Here is an 18,282-nt window from a genome sequence, read left to right as displayed (position 1 = left end):
GGACGCCATTTAATACACAGTATTGCAAGTCTGAAGATGATCTTTTTCTAAGTAGAAAATCTTTTCTAAATCTTCAGGAGTTGGAAAGCAGTTGACATTATTCACTGAAGATAAAGAATCAGATAACAATTTTTATGAACCGGAGAAAATTTATATGGGTAGAGGTAAGATAAAGCGGTACTGTATTTTTCTATAAGAGAGCCTGAGTGGAAATAAAATTTCAAGTGAAAAAAATCAGCAGGCTTTATATAAAAAACAAACAAACACGTAAGTAATATCTACTCTTTAACAGACCATAAGCTTCAGTTAATAATGGGCAGTATCTCTGTATTTAATAATATAGAGATAATATTGAAGAGATTAGACAATCTTGCTTTTAAGATGCCAAGAACACTGTCACCTAGAAAAATCAATCTTTTTCCCCAGAGCACAAGCGGCCTGTGTGGGTGAGCGCAGGCCTGGAGATTACCTGGAACAGCCTCTCGGAGCTCTGGGGCACCGCTGCGGGGGAGTAGGTGGGGTCCATCTCCGTGAACTCTTCTGCAAAGTTACTCACGTCTAATTCGTCTCGGATGACAGGCTTAAATGGCGCGGGCACTTTTTTGGCGGCTAAATCATCCCAATTTATTTTCTAAAACAGAGAAAGAAATTTGGTCCAAAGTAGAAACCAACAAAGTTGAAGTATTTTCTGAGAACTGTCTAAGAATAACAAAGACAGATTAGGGTTTTAAGAGGTTGATAGGGAAAGAGCACATATTTCAAACAAATAATTAAAAAAAAATAAAGATGTATCTATTCATATTAATTTACTATATTTATATATCTATATAAATACATATTTATATATTATATGTTTATATATAATTTATACATTTCTATATACATATATTTGTGAACATATATACATATATTATTTGTATACAAATATATGTGTATATGTATATACATATACATATATTTATTTATTCCTAAGTATGAACACTTTTTCTGACTGCAGTTGATGGCTCCAGTCAATGCTATGTCTGAAAGATGAGATGGCCTTCCATCACTCGGGTCTTGATGTGTCCTCTGGGGGGCACCAGGATATCCTAATCCACCCTTAGGGATAACAAAAATTACTTTTGTCCTGACCCTCCTGAGAAAGGTGTGAGGCCAGAACAAAACTGAACTGTAATAAAGGGCTTTTCAATGCTCTATGGATATGAATAATAATTCTAAAGGAATATTCCTGTTTTCTAGAGGCCATGTTAAGTGGCTCTCGGCCGATACTTGGTTGCCCTCCTGGTCATTTGGACAGATTAGAAAATAAACTCACTATAAATCATGTACTTGTTTATGTCTATAAGTATAAATGATACTGCCATACTGATGTAATAATCATTTACATGTTTAACTGTATTCTAGCTTTTAAAATACTGCTTCTTCTTTTCCCCAAGGGATAATCTGATCCCTCTTCCCCCCATGCCAGACACTGCCTGATAAAGTGCTATGTTTTATCTTATTCAAATTCAACTCTGTGCTCTATTTTCTTTGTGGTCTTTCTGTCACTTAAAACAATCTCAGGTATTACTTACTGAATTGAATCCTACAGCTATCCTATTAACATATTTCGTCAAATCTAAGATGTCATCATGGATAGTGAGATACACCATTGTTTTATGTACCATTAAGAAAGGAAAGTCATCACCAACTAGAACGGTGACACTGGCCATTGTCAGACGCATTCTGATTTCAGAGATGCTTGATGACATTTGGGAAGTTTAATCCACTAACATTAAATGTTTTTATCATGCCCTCTTGTGGAGGTAATGTAGAAAAAAATCACTAGATTACAGATCTTCACGTTTTCCAGTTAAGAGTGAGCTTTAGAGATCATTTAGCTCATCTTTATTTGATCCACATGGAAACTGAAGGCTCGAAGTAAGAACTAACCTTTTTCACATAAACAGTAGCTAGTGGAAGGGCCAATCTCTTGATTTTCTAGTTAGTAGTGTTCTGTCCTCTGTGTGGCTGTAATGTTTTCCATTACAAGCATATGATTTGTGCTTGGCTATTTATACACACATTAAAAGAAACTTTTAGAGTAAAGGGGTAATTTAAAGAAATATGTTGTTAGCAGGAGAATGTCTGTAGAAAATTGAGTGCTATTATGTTCCTCTCCACCTCCTCTCCATTTAGGTCTTTGTAAGTTGGAGTCTGATCTTCCCTAAAGTGTTCTTGTCATTTAAAAGGCAAGGCAATTAAATGACCTAAAAGTACTATTCCAAGCTATAGAAAAGGGAAATTTCTCTAATACGAAAGACATACTGTAATATTGACATATATAGGGAACCACAGAGAAAAAGATCCTAGGAAATATGATTGAGATATTTTGCTTGAGTATTTCTTGAATTTTACATTATTGTTAAATTTTGAGCCAGATTTCTCAACGTATTTGAAATAGCTTGTTCAAATATTAATCTTTGTAAGCCATGCTAATTTATGAAATGCACACACTGAGAAATTTATTTTATTCTTAATGTATTTCTGTTATTGAACTTCCGTAAGATGGGTCACAACTGAGAGACTGATGCTCTTTTTTTGAGTACAGAAATACAGAGAGGTAATTCTTATTCTCAACCATTATTTGTTTTTCTATATTTAAAAAAAATAGATGACATAAATAGCAGAGCTTTTTCTTTGTTTTGTTATGCTATTTTCATTTGTTTTGCTGATAATACTGTAAAAGCTCAGTTTGGAGAATAAAATAAAACTTGGGTGGTCCTTTTATTTTATTTATTTTTAAGATTTTATTTATTTATTTGACAGAGAGAGAGATCATAAGTAGGCAGAGAGGCCGAGAGAGAGGGGGAAGCAGGCTCCCTGTTGAACAGAGAGCCCGATGCGGGGCTTGATTCCAGGATCCTGAGATCATGACCTGAGCTAAAGGCAGCAGCTTAATCCACTCAACCAACCAGGAGCCCCAGGGTGGTCCTTTTAGATCATGAATATTTAGAAGTCATGTTTGTTGAGGTGATGAAATTATTTAAAAGTCGTAAGTTCATGGGGCACCTGAATGGTTCAGTCGGTTAAGCATCCGACTCCTGATTTCAACTCTGGTCCTGGGCTGGAGTCCCCAGGTGGGTTCTGCATGGACCACTGAGTGTGGAGCCTGCCTGGATTCTCTCTCTCCCTCTCCCCTTCCCGCATCCCATTCCCTGCTTGCATATGTATGTGCTCCCACCCTCTCTCTCTCTTAAAAAGAAAAAAAAAAAAGTGGTAAGTGCAGGGTTTTAAAACCTGAGGTCATGGTGTCCCAGGTTGACCAGTCAAGCTGACCAACTTAACTTTTGCCCCCAGTTATCTAAAATTTTGGAGGTTTTTGTTTTTGTTGTCACTAAATTGAGCAAACTAAGTTGAGCAGATACATTGGTGCTCTGTATAATGGCCTCATTAGGCTTTTTCAGGATAAGCAAAAAAAAAAAAAAAAAAAAAAAAAGACGATTTAATTCTATGTTGCAGTTATGCAACTGAGAAATAGATTTTTTTAAAAAGGTTTTATTTATTTGACACAGAGGTAGAGTGTGTAAGTAGGCAGAGCAGCAGGCAGTGGGAGAGAGCAGGCTCCCCACTGAGCAGAGAGTCCGATGTGGGGCTCGATCCCAGAACCCTAGGATCATGACCTGAGCCGAAGGCAGATGCTTAACTGACTGAGCCACCCAGGCGCCCCTAGATTGATTTTTAATTGTCTAAGATCGCTCCTCAAAAAAGAAGGAAAAACGAAATCACTGTCTAGAAGGTGGAACACAGTGGGGGGAACGGCTCATGAACTAAGAAAGATTAAAAAAGCCTCTTCAGTCCATATGCCTAAATTTCAAAATCATAAATAGAAACCAATACTCAAAACTGGAACCAATAAGCATATGGAAGACTGAATGCCATTATGGTCCTCCCCACTCTCACTTCACTTAGGGAGAAAAAGACTACTTAGGTGTCTCCAAGTAGAATTCTGATCCTTGGATTCCTCCAGGGGCCCTGTCATTTTTTAAAAAAGTGAAATGTATATGAAAATAGGGAGCAGAGATCCCCAAAAGGGACCACGCCCACTCATTTCAGCAAGAAGGGCAAGCACTCTGCAAATAGCAGGGCACACAAAACCATCTGTTCAATATATTTCACCTGAAAAAAGAGATGTTCTTTGATTTCATCCGCGTCACGTGGGCCACATCCCAATCTTTTCTTGGGATCTTTCATCAAAAGACGCTGAATTAGGTCTTTAGCTAAAGCACTCATTTCTTGAGGATATGGAGGCTCACTTTTTAATATTCTCCTGTAGGCAGATAAAACTTGCTATTAAAACAACCAGACGATGACGTTAGTGACAGTATTCTTAGCAAAACAAGTATCGTGCGACACACTTTGAAATTGAACTATATGTGAAAAATGGAGCAAGAGTATTTAAAATGAGATACCATGAAATCAAATTTCTGAAACTTAAATAAGCAGAAACAAAAAGTGTTGGATCATTTTTCAGTATAAGTCATTCCTAGTGGGAAGCCGCCATCCCGAATATTTAATTGGAAAAAAAAATATGAAGGCCTGGGACCTCCCATCTACCAACTCAATTCTGATGAAGGTTTCCCAATGGAAAAAACTCCTAATAAACTCAAGGAAGTCAATCCAGGCAACAGATTTGAAAGGACAAAAGCACCTCCAACCATACCTGCCTCTCTTCTCCTTCCCTGCGTGCTAGCGAACAGCAGGGCCCAGCAGGAAGGGGGAGGGAAGGCCAGCCAAGACAGGGAGAGTCAGAGTCACTTGGACAGGGCTCCACTCCTAATATCTGAACACGAGCCCCAGACCTGGGGCTTTTCATAGGATGAGAGCACCTGCTTCATTATCTGCTACTATAAAACAGGCAGGCAAGCCCTATAGGGAACTCAAAGAGATTGTCTACTATTTACTATGGAAGGTAAACAATTAAGATAATCAAGTTTCTTGATTATATATTTGAATTTATTCTAAGGTCAAGGAAGAACTCAATCCAACCAAATGTACCTTTTGTCCCTGTTAAAAGGAAGGTCAATAATGAGAAGGGACGATGAAGGGGACAGATTGAAATTAAGAAGCTCAACACGGTATACATGGAAATAGTTATTCCTTTATTTGGATTTGCAAAAAGATGGCTTTGTGTGCATTAAAATATTAGTAACTGTTATGGAATAAAACCAGGTAACATGTTGGTAACAGACAGCAACAGCGTGGTAAGAACACAGACTCTGGGGCCAGACAGATTTCAGACTCCGGCTGTGTGGCTTACTGGCTGTGTGAGTCTGAGAGTTGCTTGACCTCTCTATGCCATGGTTTCCTTAACCTAAAAGTGGGTAAGACGGTGCTTAAATTGGGGAAACAGGAGGAGCAGTGCTTAGTGCTGCCCCTGAACATAGCTCCCGTCGCGCTCCCTCCAGCTGGAAACAGGGAAATGACCAGTGATTTGGGACTGAAAATTCCAGCAGTGTTGTTCATTTCAAAAGCACTCCATGCTGGGGATGCGAGAAAAACGTCAGCAGCACAGGGGAAAAATAAGCAGTGCCTTTTTTTTTTTTTTCCTTTTTGATCCTTTAGGATGTGCCCAGGGCTCACAGCTGGTCAGGGCTCTTGGCGTCCGAGAGACTCCTCTCCGCAGATCAGGCACAGGTATACCCGACAGAGACACTGGCTGCCCTGTTTCTGAGGGAAGAAGAAACACAGCTTTTCCATTTTCTCCACCTTGAATTTACTTTTTGCAGGCAGGATCTTTTTGGTCCAGGATCAAGCAACAGACATGTTGTTGCTGACGTGCGCTTTTGCCGCCTCGGAGGGATGGAAAGAAGCGCTGTGGCCGCCTCCATGGGAAGGTGCTGATCCCGTCTGTCACTCCTCACACCCGAGGCGGTGGCCTTCGGTGGAAGTCGACGTGGCACCAGGCACCGGGGAGAGCAACAGTCAGGCAGATCAGCTGTGGCGGGTTCTTCCACAAAAGGAGGATGTGGAAAGAACAGGGCGGCCCCACGGAGATGCCCGAGTGGAAAGAGGGGCAGACAGAGACCCCGTGCACAACCAGGGGGTGGTGGTCTGGGCATACAAACAGCCTCAGTGGGTGATGGAGGTCGGCAGCAGGTGCCATGGGACGGGGACTAGAGTTTTCCATCAGGGCGAGGCCGGGATCCCATTGGGAAGACACAGAGTGGAAATGTGAAGGGATTTCTGAGAGCAGAGCTGATGTGGGAACATGAAGACTGGCCGATTTGGGGCCCAGAGCCTTGCCTTCCTGAGAGCAGCTCACAGGGCCAGAAGTAGCAGTGGGAGACGCAGCAGGCCATGGAGGGCATCCACCCAGCTCGCAGGAGACAAACTAGGGGCGCTGCAGAAGGAGACACCATGACTTCTTAGGCTTCTTGTCTCAGTACACGGAGTAGCACAGGGTTTCCTTAGTGTGTGGAGAGGTTCTGAAGCCTACAGGGAGCCACAGGGCCAGGAAGAGGACCAGAAATGGAATGGGTGGGGTGGGGAGGAGAAAACCCCAGAAGGCTTCAATCTCTTCTCCACCGGAAGATGATCTCGAATTTACCTTCCTCTCATACTGTTTCCTTGAAATATACTGGGCCGAGATAAATGTGAAATGACAGTGGGGCCTGGTTCCTGCGAAGTTACCCCTGAGAGGTCTGAGCAGACAGGACTATTTGAAACTCAGAGAACACAAGCTTCTGGGTGTTATCTCTTACCCCAAGGGTGTCCTTGGGTAGGGCCGTGGGCACCCAAAAGCCGTGCACAGGGGAGTTTTAATATACACGTCCTGTGCTGAGCTTCCCCTGCTGGCGTGGTTTACACCACCCAGTTGGTCTAACCACTAATGGCTGAGTGTGTCCTCTGTGGGCTGGGAAGCCAGGGCGAGGTGACTGGAAAGACCACCGATCAAGAGGTATTTGATGCTGTATCTATGAAAGCTAAGTAAACCTGGTGCCAGATTCCAGCCCACTGTGACCTGTGAGCGTGAATGCCAACCCGAAGGCCAGACCAATGCAGCTGCACAGCATGTGCACTGAGGAAATGGGGGATGCAGGTGGAGGATGCTGGTTTTAGCCAGTGCTAGTTGTGACCATCCCAGAACACCCTGCAACAAGGACAGGGAGACGTTGTTCAGGTGTTGCTGCCATTTTACCTTCAAATGTGCTTATTTCTGAATTGGCAGTAGCCAAGAGCTCTTTCTTTTTATTTTTATTTATTTATTTATTTTTTTTTAAGATTTTATTTATTTATTTGACAGAGAGAGGTCACAAGTAGGCAGAGAGGCAGGCAGAGAGAGAGAGAGGAGGAAGCAGGCTCCCTGCTGAGCAGAGAGCCCGATGCGGGACTCGATCCCAGGACCCTGAGATCATGACCTGAGCCGAAGGCAGCTGCTTAACCAACTGAGCCACCCAGGCGTCCCTCTTTCTTTTTAGCTTCAAAGGGGATCTGGGAAACTCCAGAAATGAACTGCCATGGAGTAGGGCCCAAATAAACCGTAGAGCTCTCTGTGAAATCACAACAGGCCCCGAGTTGATATCACGTCAAACACTTCTTGTGTTTGTTATCGTTTAATCCATACAATAATCCTATCAAAGGCAGTATTATCCCTGCTTTAAAGATGAGGCAAGATTCCCTTCAAATAAAGCAAGAAATATACAAACCAATTAAAATTTTAAGCAGGTGTTTTTAGACCATAGATGATTTAATATTTTTTCCAAGAATAAGCAAATAACACAGCTATGAAGATTTTGAAAAACAAAATAATTGGGAAGAAGTCTACACGTTAACTACAAATTAAAAAGTATTAGAAAACAAAACCATAACACTGAGGTGCTAGCAAAACAAATCAACAGCCAAATCAAATGAACAGAAGAGATGACTTGAAAAACATCCAGGCACATACACAAACTTACACTGTTTTTGAAAAGGGACCAGCCTACATAGGAAATGCCACACTGTTCAACAAATGTGCTGGGGAAATCAGCTATTTGCGAAATAGTGAAACAAAGCAAGATTTTTGCCTTATAATACAACCTGAAATAAACTCCAAATGGATAGTGGAATTACATGGAAAAAGAAAAATTCAATAAAATTAAAACCCAAAATATAAAAATGAATATACAGTTTCTTTCTATTCAGGAATGTTAAGTTTTTGAAAACCTCTGTGGTCAAAGAAATTCATAACTGATCAGCTTAAGAATATATGGGTTCGAACACCAAGATTAGAATTAAAACTATGATGGGGTGCAAGATGGATGGACGGCAGACACAGAACAAGCAAGGACTGTCCAGCAGTCACAGTAGAATCATGATGGAAGCAGGTAGGCAGGTATCCACTCTAACAGATGTGATATTTTCATAATAAACTATGGTGGAAACAGTGAGCCTATGAAACATGGTGCACGCTTCGTATGTTTACTAAAACATAACCATAAGAACTGTCTCAGCAATGGTATTAGGACGATGGGCAAGGCTCACTTGTCCCTCCACTAAGGTCTCTGCTCAAGTGTCACCTTATCAGAGCATCTTTCTCTAACCATCCGGACAAAATACCCATCTTCTTCATCACTGTCCTTTCTTTTTGCTTCATGAAATTTAAAGACTATTATATATTTATTTGTCAATTAATTATCTCTCCCAACTAAAATGTAAGCTTTGAGGTAGGAGGGATTCCTTTTTTTTTTTTTTAATAGCAGTTTTCAGGGTGCCTGGGTGGCTCACTTGGTTGGGTGTCTGCCTTTGGCTTGGGTAACGATCCAGGGGCCCTGGGATTGAGTCCCGTGTTGGGTTCCTTGCTCAGCGGGGAGCCTAATTCTCCCTCTGCCTGCTGCTCCCCCCTGCTTGTACTTTCTCTCTCTCTCTGACAAATAAATAAAATCTTAAAAATTAAAAAAAAAAAAAAAAGGCAACTTTGTTCCCTGCTTTTTTTCCTGGGGCCTAGAGCACTGCTTAGCACTCAGCAAGTCCTTAACAAATATTTCCTGAGTGAATAAATATCTGATTATTTTTCATTCCTGATACCTTGCTCACTCAGGATCTTTCTTCCTCAGTTGCAACAGAGGCCTGCAGATAACATTTTTGCATTCTTGCATACCTTCTCTTGGGTTGTTTAGTTCTATTTGCCCTCCTTTTCAAAGTTCACAATCTTTCCCATTTCATAACTTAATATTGTTGATTCTCACTTCCTGGTTCTCATGTGGTTCCAGAATTACAAAGTTACTCATCTGCCTGCCTGAGTTGGGAGGAGTTTCCAGCCAACTTCATTTACTCTAAATAGTTAAGGATATTATGGTGTATCTATTCAATGGTTATGTCATATAGCGATTGCAAAATTATGTTTACAGAGAGCCTGTAGCCTGTAATTGGAGAATGCATTATAACTTTAAGCAAAAACTGCGAAAGAGGAAATTGTATTTCTAGTATGAGCGCAGTATATCCAAGTATCAGCAGTATTTGTCTTTGGGGGTCATTACGCACATTTTACACTATATGCACATTTCATACTAGAGTGTACATTAATTTTAGAATAGGAGCAATAAAATGAACTTCATTTATAAGATTAGAGGTGCACAGAGAGCAGCACGCAAGCATGGCTAGGCCAGAAGGCTTGCATCTCCCGTAAGCGGGCCCCTGTGGCTATTTCCCACCATCTCAAAGGCCTTTTCCACCTGCAGCCTTCACAAACCTTGTCAGTCCCCCCAGCCCATGTGATCTCGCCATCCTGAATGGCTGCTTCCTTGACACCCCCAGTGCCCATGGGTCTGCGCTGCCTTGTACGTCGATGGCATAGTCATCTTACCACTCAACTATTTTTCAGAACTCCCTGGTGTTATGGACCGTCCTCTGTTTACTCCCTATCTTCCCAGGCAGTATGTAAGTTTTCCTAGGACAACAACTCTGCCTGTATATTTCTCTTCGGCCCTACGAGGTAAAAATGACTCAGTACATATTCTAGACATTAATGAACTCAGTACTCCCCTTGTCTGTGGGCCAGCACTTCCCAATCCTTTAAGGGCAATAAGCACCCACCTCACTAGGAAAGAAAACAGCAGCACAGAATCCAGTGTGAACTCCAGGAGAGCATGAAGCGACTTTCCAGGGATCACTTTGTACTCGACCCCACTCCCAGCTCAAGGGAGCTATAGTCCTTAAGCAAGATAACCTCAGTTTCTGCGTCTATAAGAAAAGCACACAGAGCTACCTGTTTTCCAGGGTCATAATGGTTCCAGGAAATGAGGGGTGAGACTCCTCGGCGCAGATAGAAACTGGCACATAGCTGCGCCCGGGTGAGTCTTGCCCTCAGGGAGGCTAGTCCCCAGGAGTGTGCCTGCTCCGAGACACTGGCTGCCCAGAGGGGACACTTCCCTTTGGCTGTCACTGCGTTTCTCCTTGACCCACCTACCCCGTATTTCCCTAGACCTTGCCAGTAAGAATCATCAAATGAGATTCTTTATCTATTCCTGCAAAATCTGTAACTCTACTCAAACTCTCAGCCAGTAACTCCTGGGAGCCCCGGGCACGTCTCATGTGCGCTATAAATACTCTTCTTCATGCTCACATCTCAGATCTCATTTCCTTCTTTTGCTTCATGAACTACCGAAGGGGCGCTCACTCCTGCTGTGGCGTCTGGTGCACAAGAGAGAACATTTCTGTTCCTTGGGAGGTTCGGGGAAGTAAAGACGTGTGCATGAGCTTGTAAAGATTTTGGTAAAAGAGCTTTCTTTTCTTTTCAACATATAGCATCTTCTCCCTAAAAGTGATGGATGTGACTTAGCCCCATGGCTAAGGCCTCTGAGAACAGCTGCTCTGGAAGGGCTTCTCTCTTTTGCACTCTCGTAGGCCTGGCGGGTCAACCAGACCGGCTTGTCAGACACGCCTGCACGTGTCTAAGTCACAGGGCGGGTGCGGTCTGGTCCAAAGCTGGGACCCCACCACACTGGTTATGGTTTTTGTTGGCAGACCTCATCCCTGTCCCTCTTCCTTTCTGCTCTTTTCTGTGACCCAGACAATGCTCACAAAGCTTTACTTCACACACTCCACTATCTCTGTTAGGGCAACTTTCCTTGGGATGCCTGGGTGGCTCAGCTGTTTAAGCGTCTGCCTTCGGCTCGGGTCATGATCCCAGCCCACGAGCCCGGCATCAGGGACCCTGCAGAGCAGGGAGCCTGCTTCTCCCTCTGCCTACCACTCCTCTTGCTTGTGCTTTCTCTTTGTCTCTCTCTGACAAATAAATAAAATCTTAAAAAAACCGAAAAACAAAAAAACCCCAACAGAGCACCTTTCCTTAATGGGCAAGACAGAAGGGATAGGAGAGGATGGAGAACCACACTTCGGGGGTTCCCTGGGACCGAGAGGCTACATGTGACAACAAACTGAGGCAGTACTGAGTCAAGAGCGGAGTGAGATGCAAAGAGTTTCAAAGAGGCTGCTGAAGGGAGAAGAGCCCGAGTCAGAGCAAAGAGCTAGAGTACAGCAGCCAAGATTATCCTCCAAAAGGAAGAGGCTCTCCTGGGGAGGCCGCAGAGAAGCACAGGCTTGTAAAGAACAGTGAGATTGGGCGCCTGGATGGCTCAGTGGGTTAAAGCCTCTGCCTTCGGCTCAGGTCATGATCTCAGGGTCCTGGGATCGAGCCCCACATCGGGCTCTCTGCTCTGCAGGGAGCCTGCTTCCTCTCTCTCTCTCTCTCTGCCCACTTGTGATCTCTGTCAAATAAATAAATAAGATCTTAAGAAAAAGCAAAAAAAAGGAACAGTGAGATTACTCCAGATGGAACTAATGACTGAGTCAAGAACGCAGAAGGCCACCTCCACAGCCTCTCCCAGCACGAATGAAGCTGACGCTTTTGACTTCAAGTTGATGGGACCCGTGGGCAACTGGCCAAGGGGGTATTCAGGTTGGGAGAAGGGGGCCGTGAAGTGCCTATACAGGGCCTCACAGGAACAACAGAAGGCCGGGGCTTGGGGAGCAATGGCAGACTGACAAGGAGCACCCCAAATGCTAGCCATTCTAGTGCCGCCGATGGGCCCTCCCCGTGGCTGGAAGGAATATTCCTGCGTTTTATTCAGGGCTCTGAACAGTCTTCGGAGGCCATAATACAGTACGACTCAGCTCCGTCCCCACCTGTGATGCAGAGGAAGCAGGAGTAAACCGAGCTAAAGGATGCTGAAAGGAAGTAAGATAGAAAGCGGAGGAACGTGAGTACGGAGGGCAGGGTCATTTTCACCCTGCTCCTCTCCTTGCCGCACCCCTCCCGCCACGGGACTCGACCCTGCAGTGGCTGCAGGTGGGTCACGTGGAAGAATGTGTGGATGAAATCTGTGGTGAGGAACATTTGTGGATTTGGGGGTAATGAGTGAAAAAAACATCCAGAAACACAGATATCACGAATGGGTACACAAATACCTAAAATGAGGAAGAAAAGAAAAAAATGAGTGGCACCTTGGGAATCAAGAAGTCTTTATAAAATATGCTGATTAAGGACTTTATCATGAAAATGAAAGAAAGATATGAAAGCCAAGGGTTTGAAAAAATGATCTCTTAGAACAGGGTAAGAAATGATGCTTGTTCTAGTTATTCTATGCATAACTCTAAAAGCAAGACATCTATAAGCAGAGAATTTTAAAAAATAGAAATGAGTTCATTCAAGGTGTTACTGACTAGTCAACATGGTTAGAATAAAATAATCCAACAGAATCACTATTTTAATTTTGCTTTAGAAAACTATAGTACGACACACAAAATCAGTGTACTATAGTAATTACCTAAAGAGAGATCCTCCTTGGGAGGACAGTTACCCAACCCAGAGGTCAGCAAACATTTTGTAAGGATGGTCTCCTTATATTCACAGTAATCTCCTTGTGTCATTTCTTCCCTTCAGGTGTGCACAGAACCTAGTGACTTTTTTTCCAAGGTTTATTTATTATTTTAGAGAGAGAAAGAGAGCACGAGCAGGAGGAGCAGAGAGAGAATCTCAAAGCAGACTCCACGCTGCGTGTGGAACCCTGTGCCGGCCTGCATCTTGCAACCTGGAGACCACGACCTGATCCAAAACCAAGAGTTGGACGCTTAACCAATGGAGTCACCCAGGCGCCCTGACCTAGTGACTTTCTTATAAACAATATTGTTCATAAAGGTGACAGGATGCCACTTTCATGATTAGGCTACAAAAGAGTTCAGCCTCCTGGAGACTTTCCATTCCCTTCCAGCCTGCATGCTTTGAGGAAGCAAGCAGCCATGTAGTGAGGAACTGACGGGTGCTCTTTGGCCAACAGCCAGCCAGGAATGGGGGCCCTCGGTCCAATGGCCCAGAGGAGTGGAATCTGCCAACAACCACATGTGCTTGGAAGCGATCTTTTCCCAGGTGAGCCTTGAGAGAACTACAGTCCAGCCAGCATTCTGATTACAGCCTGTGAGTGACCCGGAAGTAGAAAATGTAGCTAAGTTTCCTCATCCACGGAAACTCTGAGAGAGTTAATGCATGTGTTTTAAGCCACTGAATTTTGAGGCACTTACTTAGCAAGAGATAAGGGATAACCGATATAAGGCCAGACAATAAATACTTCAGGCTTTGTAAGCTGTGCAGTCTTTGGGGCAATTACTCACCTCCGCTACAGTGGCCCCCAGAGCAGTCAGAGATCATACTCTGATGAAGAATCATGGCTGTGTTCTACCAAAATTTTACTAATGGACAGTGAAACTCAAATTCCATACAATATGGAATTTGTCATAAAATAGTGTCCATCTTTTGACTTTTTCAACCCCTCAAGACCATAAAAACATTCAGAGCTCATAGGCCATACAGACACAGGCAGCAGAATGGATCTGGCTGGATGCAGTTTTGCTAACCCCTGACCTAAATTGTACCACAAATATTATTATTATTTTGATAAGACTGAGACCTGACTTTCTATAACATTATGCTTATCATAGTACAATGAGACACATTCACAAAACATATTTTACTGACGGATTGTGAAATGCCAAATGAACATCTCATATATTCTCAACATTTCAGAGTCAGAGAAAGCAAGGCAAAGAAACGACGCTGTCAGAGGTGACAGGAGAACGGTGCACAGACTCTCTATAGCCTGATTCCCAGGGGAGGACACAGGATTCAACGACCATGGGTTACAAAGCCCCAGGCTAGTGAAGGATGACACCCTCCCACGCAGCAGTAATCCAGAGCCTAAAAAGAAGGGGTTCTTCACAGAAAGGGAATCAAAGCTAGTAGGAGACAGACAAGTAAGAAAAGCACGCTATGTACATGAGATAAAAATAAGACCCAAGCTCAGAAAAGCTAATGAAAGCTTTATCGTAGGTAAAACTATCTTCAAATCTCTGAAGCAACATCTGGAAGAAACAGAACTCATGTATGTTCTTTAGAGGAGGGGACAGCATTGACATGCAGAGGTTAGAGGAAGCAGATTTCAGCTCACGTTAAAGGAGGCAAGATTTTATACAAATGAAGTTGTTCAGTAATGGAAGGGGCTTCCCTGAAAATACCTCACATGACTGTGTCATCTGCTTAGTGACAGTACTCACCCAGAAGGGAGAGGACCACTGGGACCCCGCTGAAGGGATTTGTATAGCAGGGAGAAAATTTTCCTCTCTTTCTAAATTCTTACTGGGTTTTAGATTTGATATACCAGAAAAACATTCTTGTTCTGGTTTTAGGCTACCCACAAACAGTTCCAGGCAGGTAGATAACTTGGAGTAGATGCTATTTTGAAGCAGCTCAGGTAAAAGCTCGAGAAAGGATGCAGCGTTCAGGGACAAGCACCAACATGAAGGAAGAATTCAATGATGAAAAAAGCCCTTGGCTAATTAAGACAGGGGACAAGAGAATGATACATTTATCAGAATGGTACATTTCTTTTTCACTTTTTAAATTTATGGGTTTTTTGTTTTTAATTGCAGGAGAACTGACACAATGTTACATTAGTTTGGGGTGTGCAGTGTAGGGATTAGCAAGTCTGTATGCTGTGCTCTGTTCACCCCAAGTGTGGTGACCTGTGTCACCACCCACTATAACGGCACCGCTGACCATATTCCCTGCGCTGTACCTTTTATCCCCATGACTTACTCATTGATCACTGGAAGTCTCTATCTCTCAGTTCCCTTCATTTGTTTTGCCCATTCTACATGCCCGCTCCTCCCCCAACCACCAGTTTGTTTTCTGTATTTATGGGTCTGTTTCTGCTTTTTTTGTTTGCTTGTTTAGCTTTTTAGATTCCACATATAAGTGAAACCATATGGCATTTGTCTTTCTCTGTTTGATTTATTTCACATAGCATAATACGTCTAGGTCCATCCGTGTTGTTCCAAATGACAAAAATCTCATCCTCTTTTATGGTTGAACAATAGCCCATTGTATATAAATCGAATGGTGCATATTGTTAAAAGAACAGACTATGAAAGACTTTACACCAGGAAGACAGTCAGAATCACTACTGTGAAAGGAAAAGGTAGTGTAGGATAACTTAATTATTATACTGCTAGAAATTTCAGTAACAACCAAAAACCATGAAATCACAGGTTAACAATAAGCTTTAAAGAAAATTATTAACAACATGACAAAATGGATAATTAGTTCATTAAAGGGCAAGAATCCTATTTAAGTTCTTGAAAAATATGTTCTAGTTTTAAGATTTTAGACACACTGATTCATGTTCTTCCTCTTTCTCAAACCAGAATGCCAAATGATTGATCTAAGGGCAATAAAAGCAATTTAAATTTGACCATCGCTTGGTTTAGAATACTCCTGCCTTCATAATCAGCAACATACTACCTCCCTGCAGGTAGTCCTAGGAAGGAAAAGAAAACTATAAGATGGCTTGTGGACGTGGACTCACAGAGGGGGAAATCAGTCAGAGGAGGCACTATTTCATGCTGTCAGGTTAAGATTGCCCTTCGCATCTGTCACCATGACAGGTAGGACCTTGCAAAGGGACCCAAATGCTCATGGCCATGACCAAGGTTTCCTATAATTCTGAGGCATTTTCAAACTGTTAAGAGACCCATTTAAAATAAGCAGAGTCATATGAAAAAATTTTAAATTAATGACTTTAACTATGATTTTAACAAATATTACTGATCCCTTTGGAATTAAATGAACTGGAATAGTGAGAAATTATTTCCTTACTCATCTGTCCTGTAATAGGTATGTTCAGAAAAACTTAGCAGTTTTATTAAGGTAAAGCTGATGCACAGTAGACTTCCCACACACAAACATACGCTTTGGTAAGTTCTGACAGATGTAGACGCCTGTGAAATCATTGCCACAACCACAACATACCCAACCACCCTCCAAAGGTTCCTGGTGTCCCTTTGTCGTCTCCTCTGACCTCCGCCCGTCAACTAACTGCCCCTCAGTCAATGCTCACACTTGAGACGGTTATATACCCCAGAACCTCTTGAAGGAAGGGGAAGGTGGGCGCCTTAAGGAAGGACTCTGAAACTTGATACTGTGCATCTTTCTCCCAGCCTTCCCCGAAGGGGCTACAGCTTTTTATCAGAAGAGCTGTTTATTGGCAAAGAGGAATTAACCAGACTTTCTGGGGACTATTGGACTCTGGCTCTCAACTGACACTAATTCCAGGAGACCCCAAACATCACTGTGGCACACCAGAATCAGGGCTTATGGAGGTCAGATGACCCATGGGAGTTTCAGCTCCATCTCAGGGTGGTTTCAGTGGACCCCTGATGCCATTCTGTGGTTACTTCCCCAGTTCCAGAATGTGTAATTGGAAGAGACCTATTTGGCAGCAGGCACAATTCCCCCATTGGTTCCCTGACCTGTGGAGGGAAGACAATTACAGTGGAAAAGGCAAAATGGAAGCCATTAGAACTGCCTCAACCTAGGAAAATCGTAAAACCCAAAGTAATATGGCATTCCTGGGGATTTGCAGAGATCAGTGCCACCATCAGAGACTTGAAAGGTGTAGGAGTGGTGACCGCCACCCACCCCCTCACCCATTTGGCCTGTGCAGAAGACAGACGGATCTTGGAGAGGACACTGGAGTATCGTCAACTGAACCAGCTGGTGGACTTCAACGGCAGAGCTCTACCAGACGTGGTTCCGTTGCTTGAGCAAATTCACACCCCCCCCCCCCATGCAGCTAGTCATGTGCCATATGCCTTTTTCTCTACCAGTGACTATAAGGCCCACCAGAAGGACTTGTATTCAGCTAGCTAGGCCAGCAATGTGCCCTTTTTGTCCTACTTCAAGGGTACATCAACTCTCCAGCCCTACATCTTAATGTAGATTTCAAGGTTCCTGATCACCTTTCTCTTCTGTATCTCCCTGATCTGTTATATTGATGACCTTATGCTGGCTGGACCCAGTGAGCAAGTAGCAGCAACTACTCTAGACTGATTGGGAAGACGAATGGATGTCAGAGGGTGGAAAATAAATTGAATCAAAATTTAGGGACCTTCTAGATTAGTGATTTTTAGGGGTCTGGGGGTATGGGGCATGTCCAAGGTGAAGGGTAAGTTGTTGCATCTGGCTCCTCCTACAACTAAAAAAGAGGCACAATGCCTAGTGGGTCTCTTTAGATTTTGGAGGTAACATATTCCTCTTTTGGGAGTAGGACTCCAGTCTGTTTTCCAAGTAACCTGAGCAGCTGCCATTGAGTGGGGCCCAGAACAAGAGACAGTTCTGCAACAGGTTCAGGTTGCTGGTCAAGCTGCTCTACCCTTGGGCCATATGTTCCAGCAGATTCGACAGTGCCTGAGGTGTCAGTGGAAGACAGGGAACCTCTAGCAGGTCCCTTTGGATCTTGGAGCAAAACCCTGTCATCTTCTGCAGGTAACAACTCCCCTTTTGAGAAATAGCTCTTGGTCTGCTACTGGGCCTAAATAGAGACGGAACACTTCTATGAGACCTGAGATGCCTGTCATACATTGCGTGACATCTGATCCATCAGCAGCACTCCCTCATCAGATGGAAGGTAGGAGGCACGAAATGGGACCTGAGCAGGTCCTAAAGGCACAAGTTACATGCATCAGCGCCCCAGATGCCCACTCTCCCCACTCCTGCTCCAATCTCTTCTCTCTCCGAGCCTGCATTTATGAAGCCACAGGTGGTTCCTATGATAGCTGACAGAGAAGAGAAGGCTCAGGCCTCATTTAGAGAGAGTTCTGCATGATACGTAGGCACTACCCACAAGTGGACAGTTGCAGCACTATAATTTCCCTTCTGGCACATCCCCAAGGACATGGTGAAGGGAAATCTTCCCAGAAGGCACGACTTGG

The 18,282-nt window shown here is 43.4% G+C and overlaps 1 protein-coding gene across 5 annotated transcripts in view; it reads right to left on the bottom strand.

Moving 5' to 3' along the window:
- Nucleotides 1–18,282, bottom strand: part of RPS6KA5 (ribosomal protein S6 kinase A5) — a 175,175-nt gene that overhangs the window by 23,737 nt on the left and 133,156 nt on the right. For all 5 annotated transcript variants that reach the window (XM_045071267.1, XM_045071273.1, XM_045071275.1 and 2 more), the window contains 2 exons: nucleotides 4,159–4,309; nucleotides 470–631 (listed from right to left, as the gene is read on the bottom strand). In XM_045071267.1, the coding sequence (XP_044927202.1) occupies nucleotides 470–631; nucleotides 4,159–4,309 (313 nt within the window). The remainder of the gene's footprint in view (nucleotides 1–469; nucleotides 632–4,158; nucleotides 4,310–18,282) is intronic.

Source organism: Mustela putorius, unplaced genomic scaffold, assembly GCF_011764305.1.
Source record: "Mustela putorius furo isolate JIRA1106 unplaced genomic scaffold, ASM1176430v1.1 tig00000129_pilon_pilon_pilon, whole genome shotgun sequence".
Lineage (NCBI taxonomy): Eukaryota > Metazoa > Chordata > Mammalia > Carnivora > Mustelidae > Mustela > Mustela putorius.
Note: the sequence above shows the minus strand (reverse complement) of the source record. Positions and strands in the feature narration are given on the sequence as shown.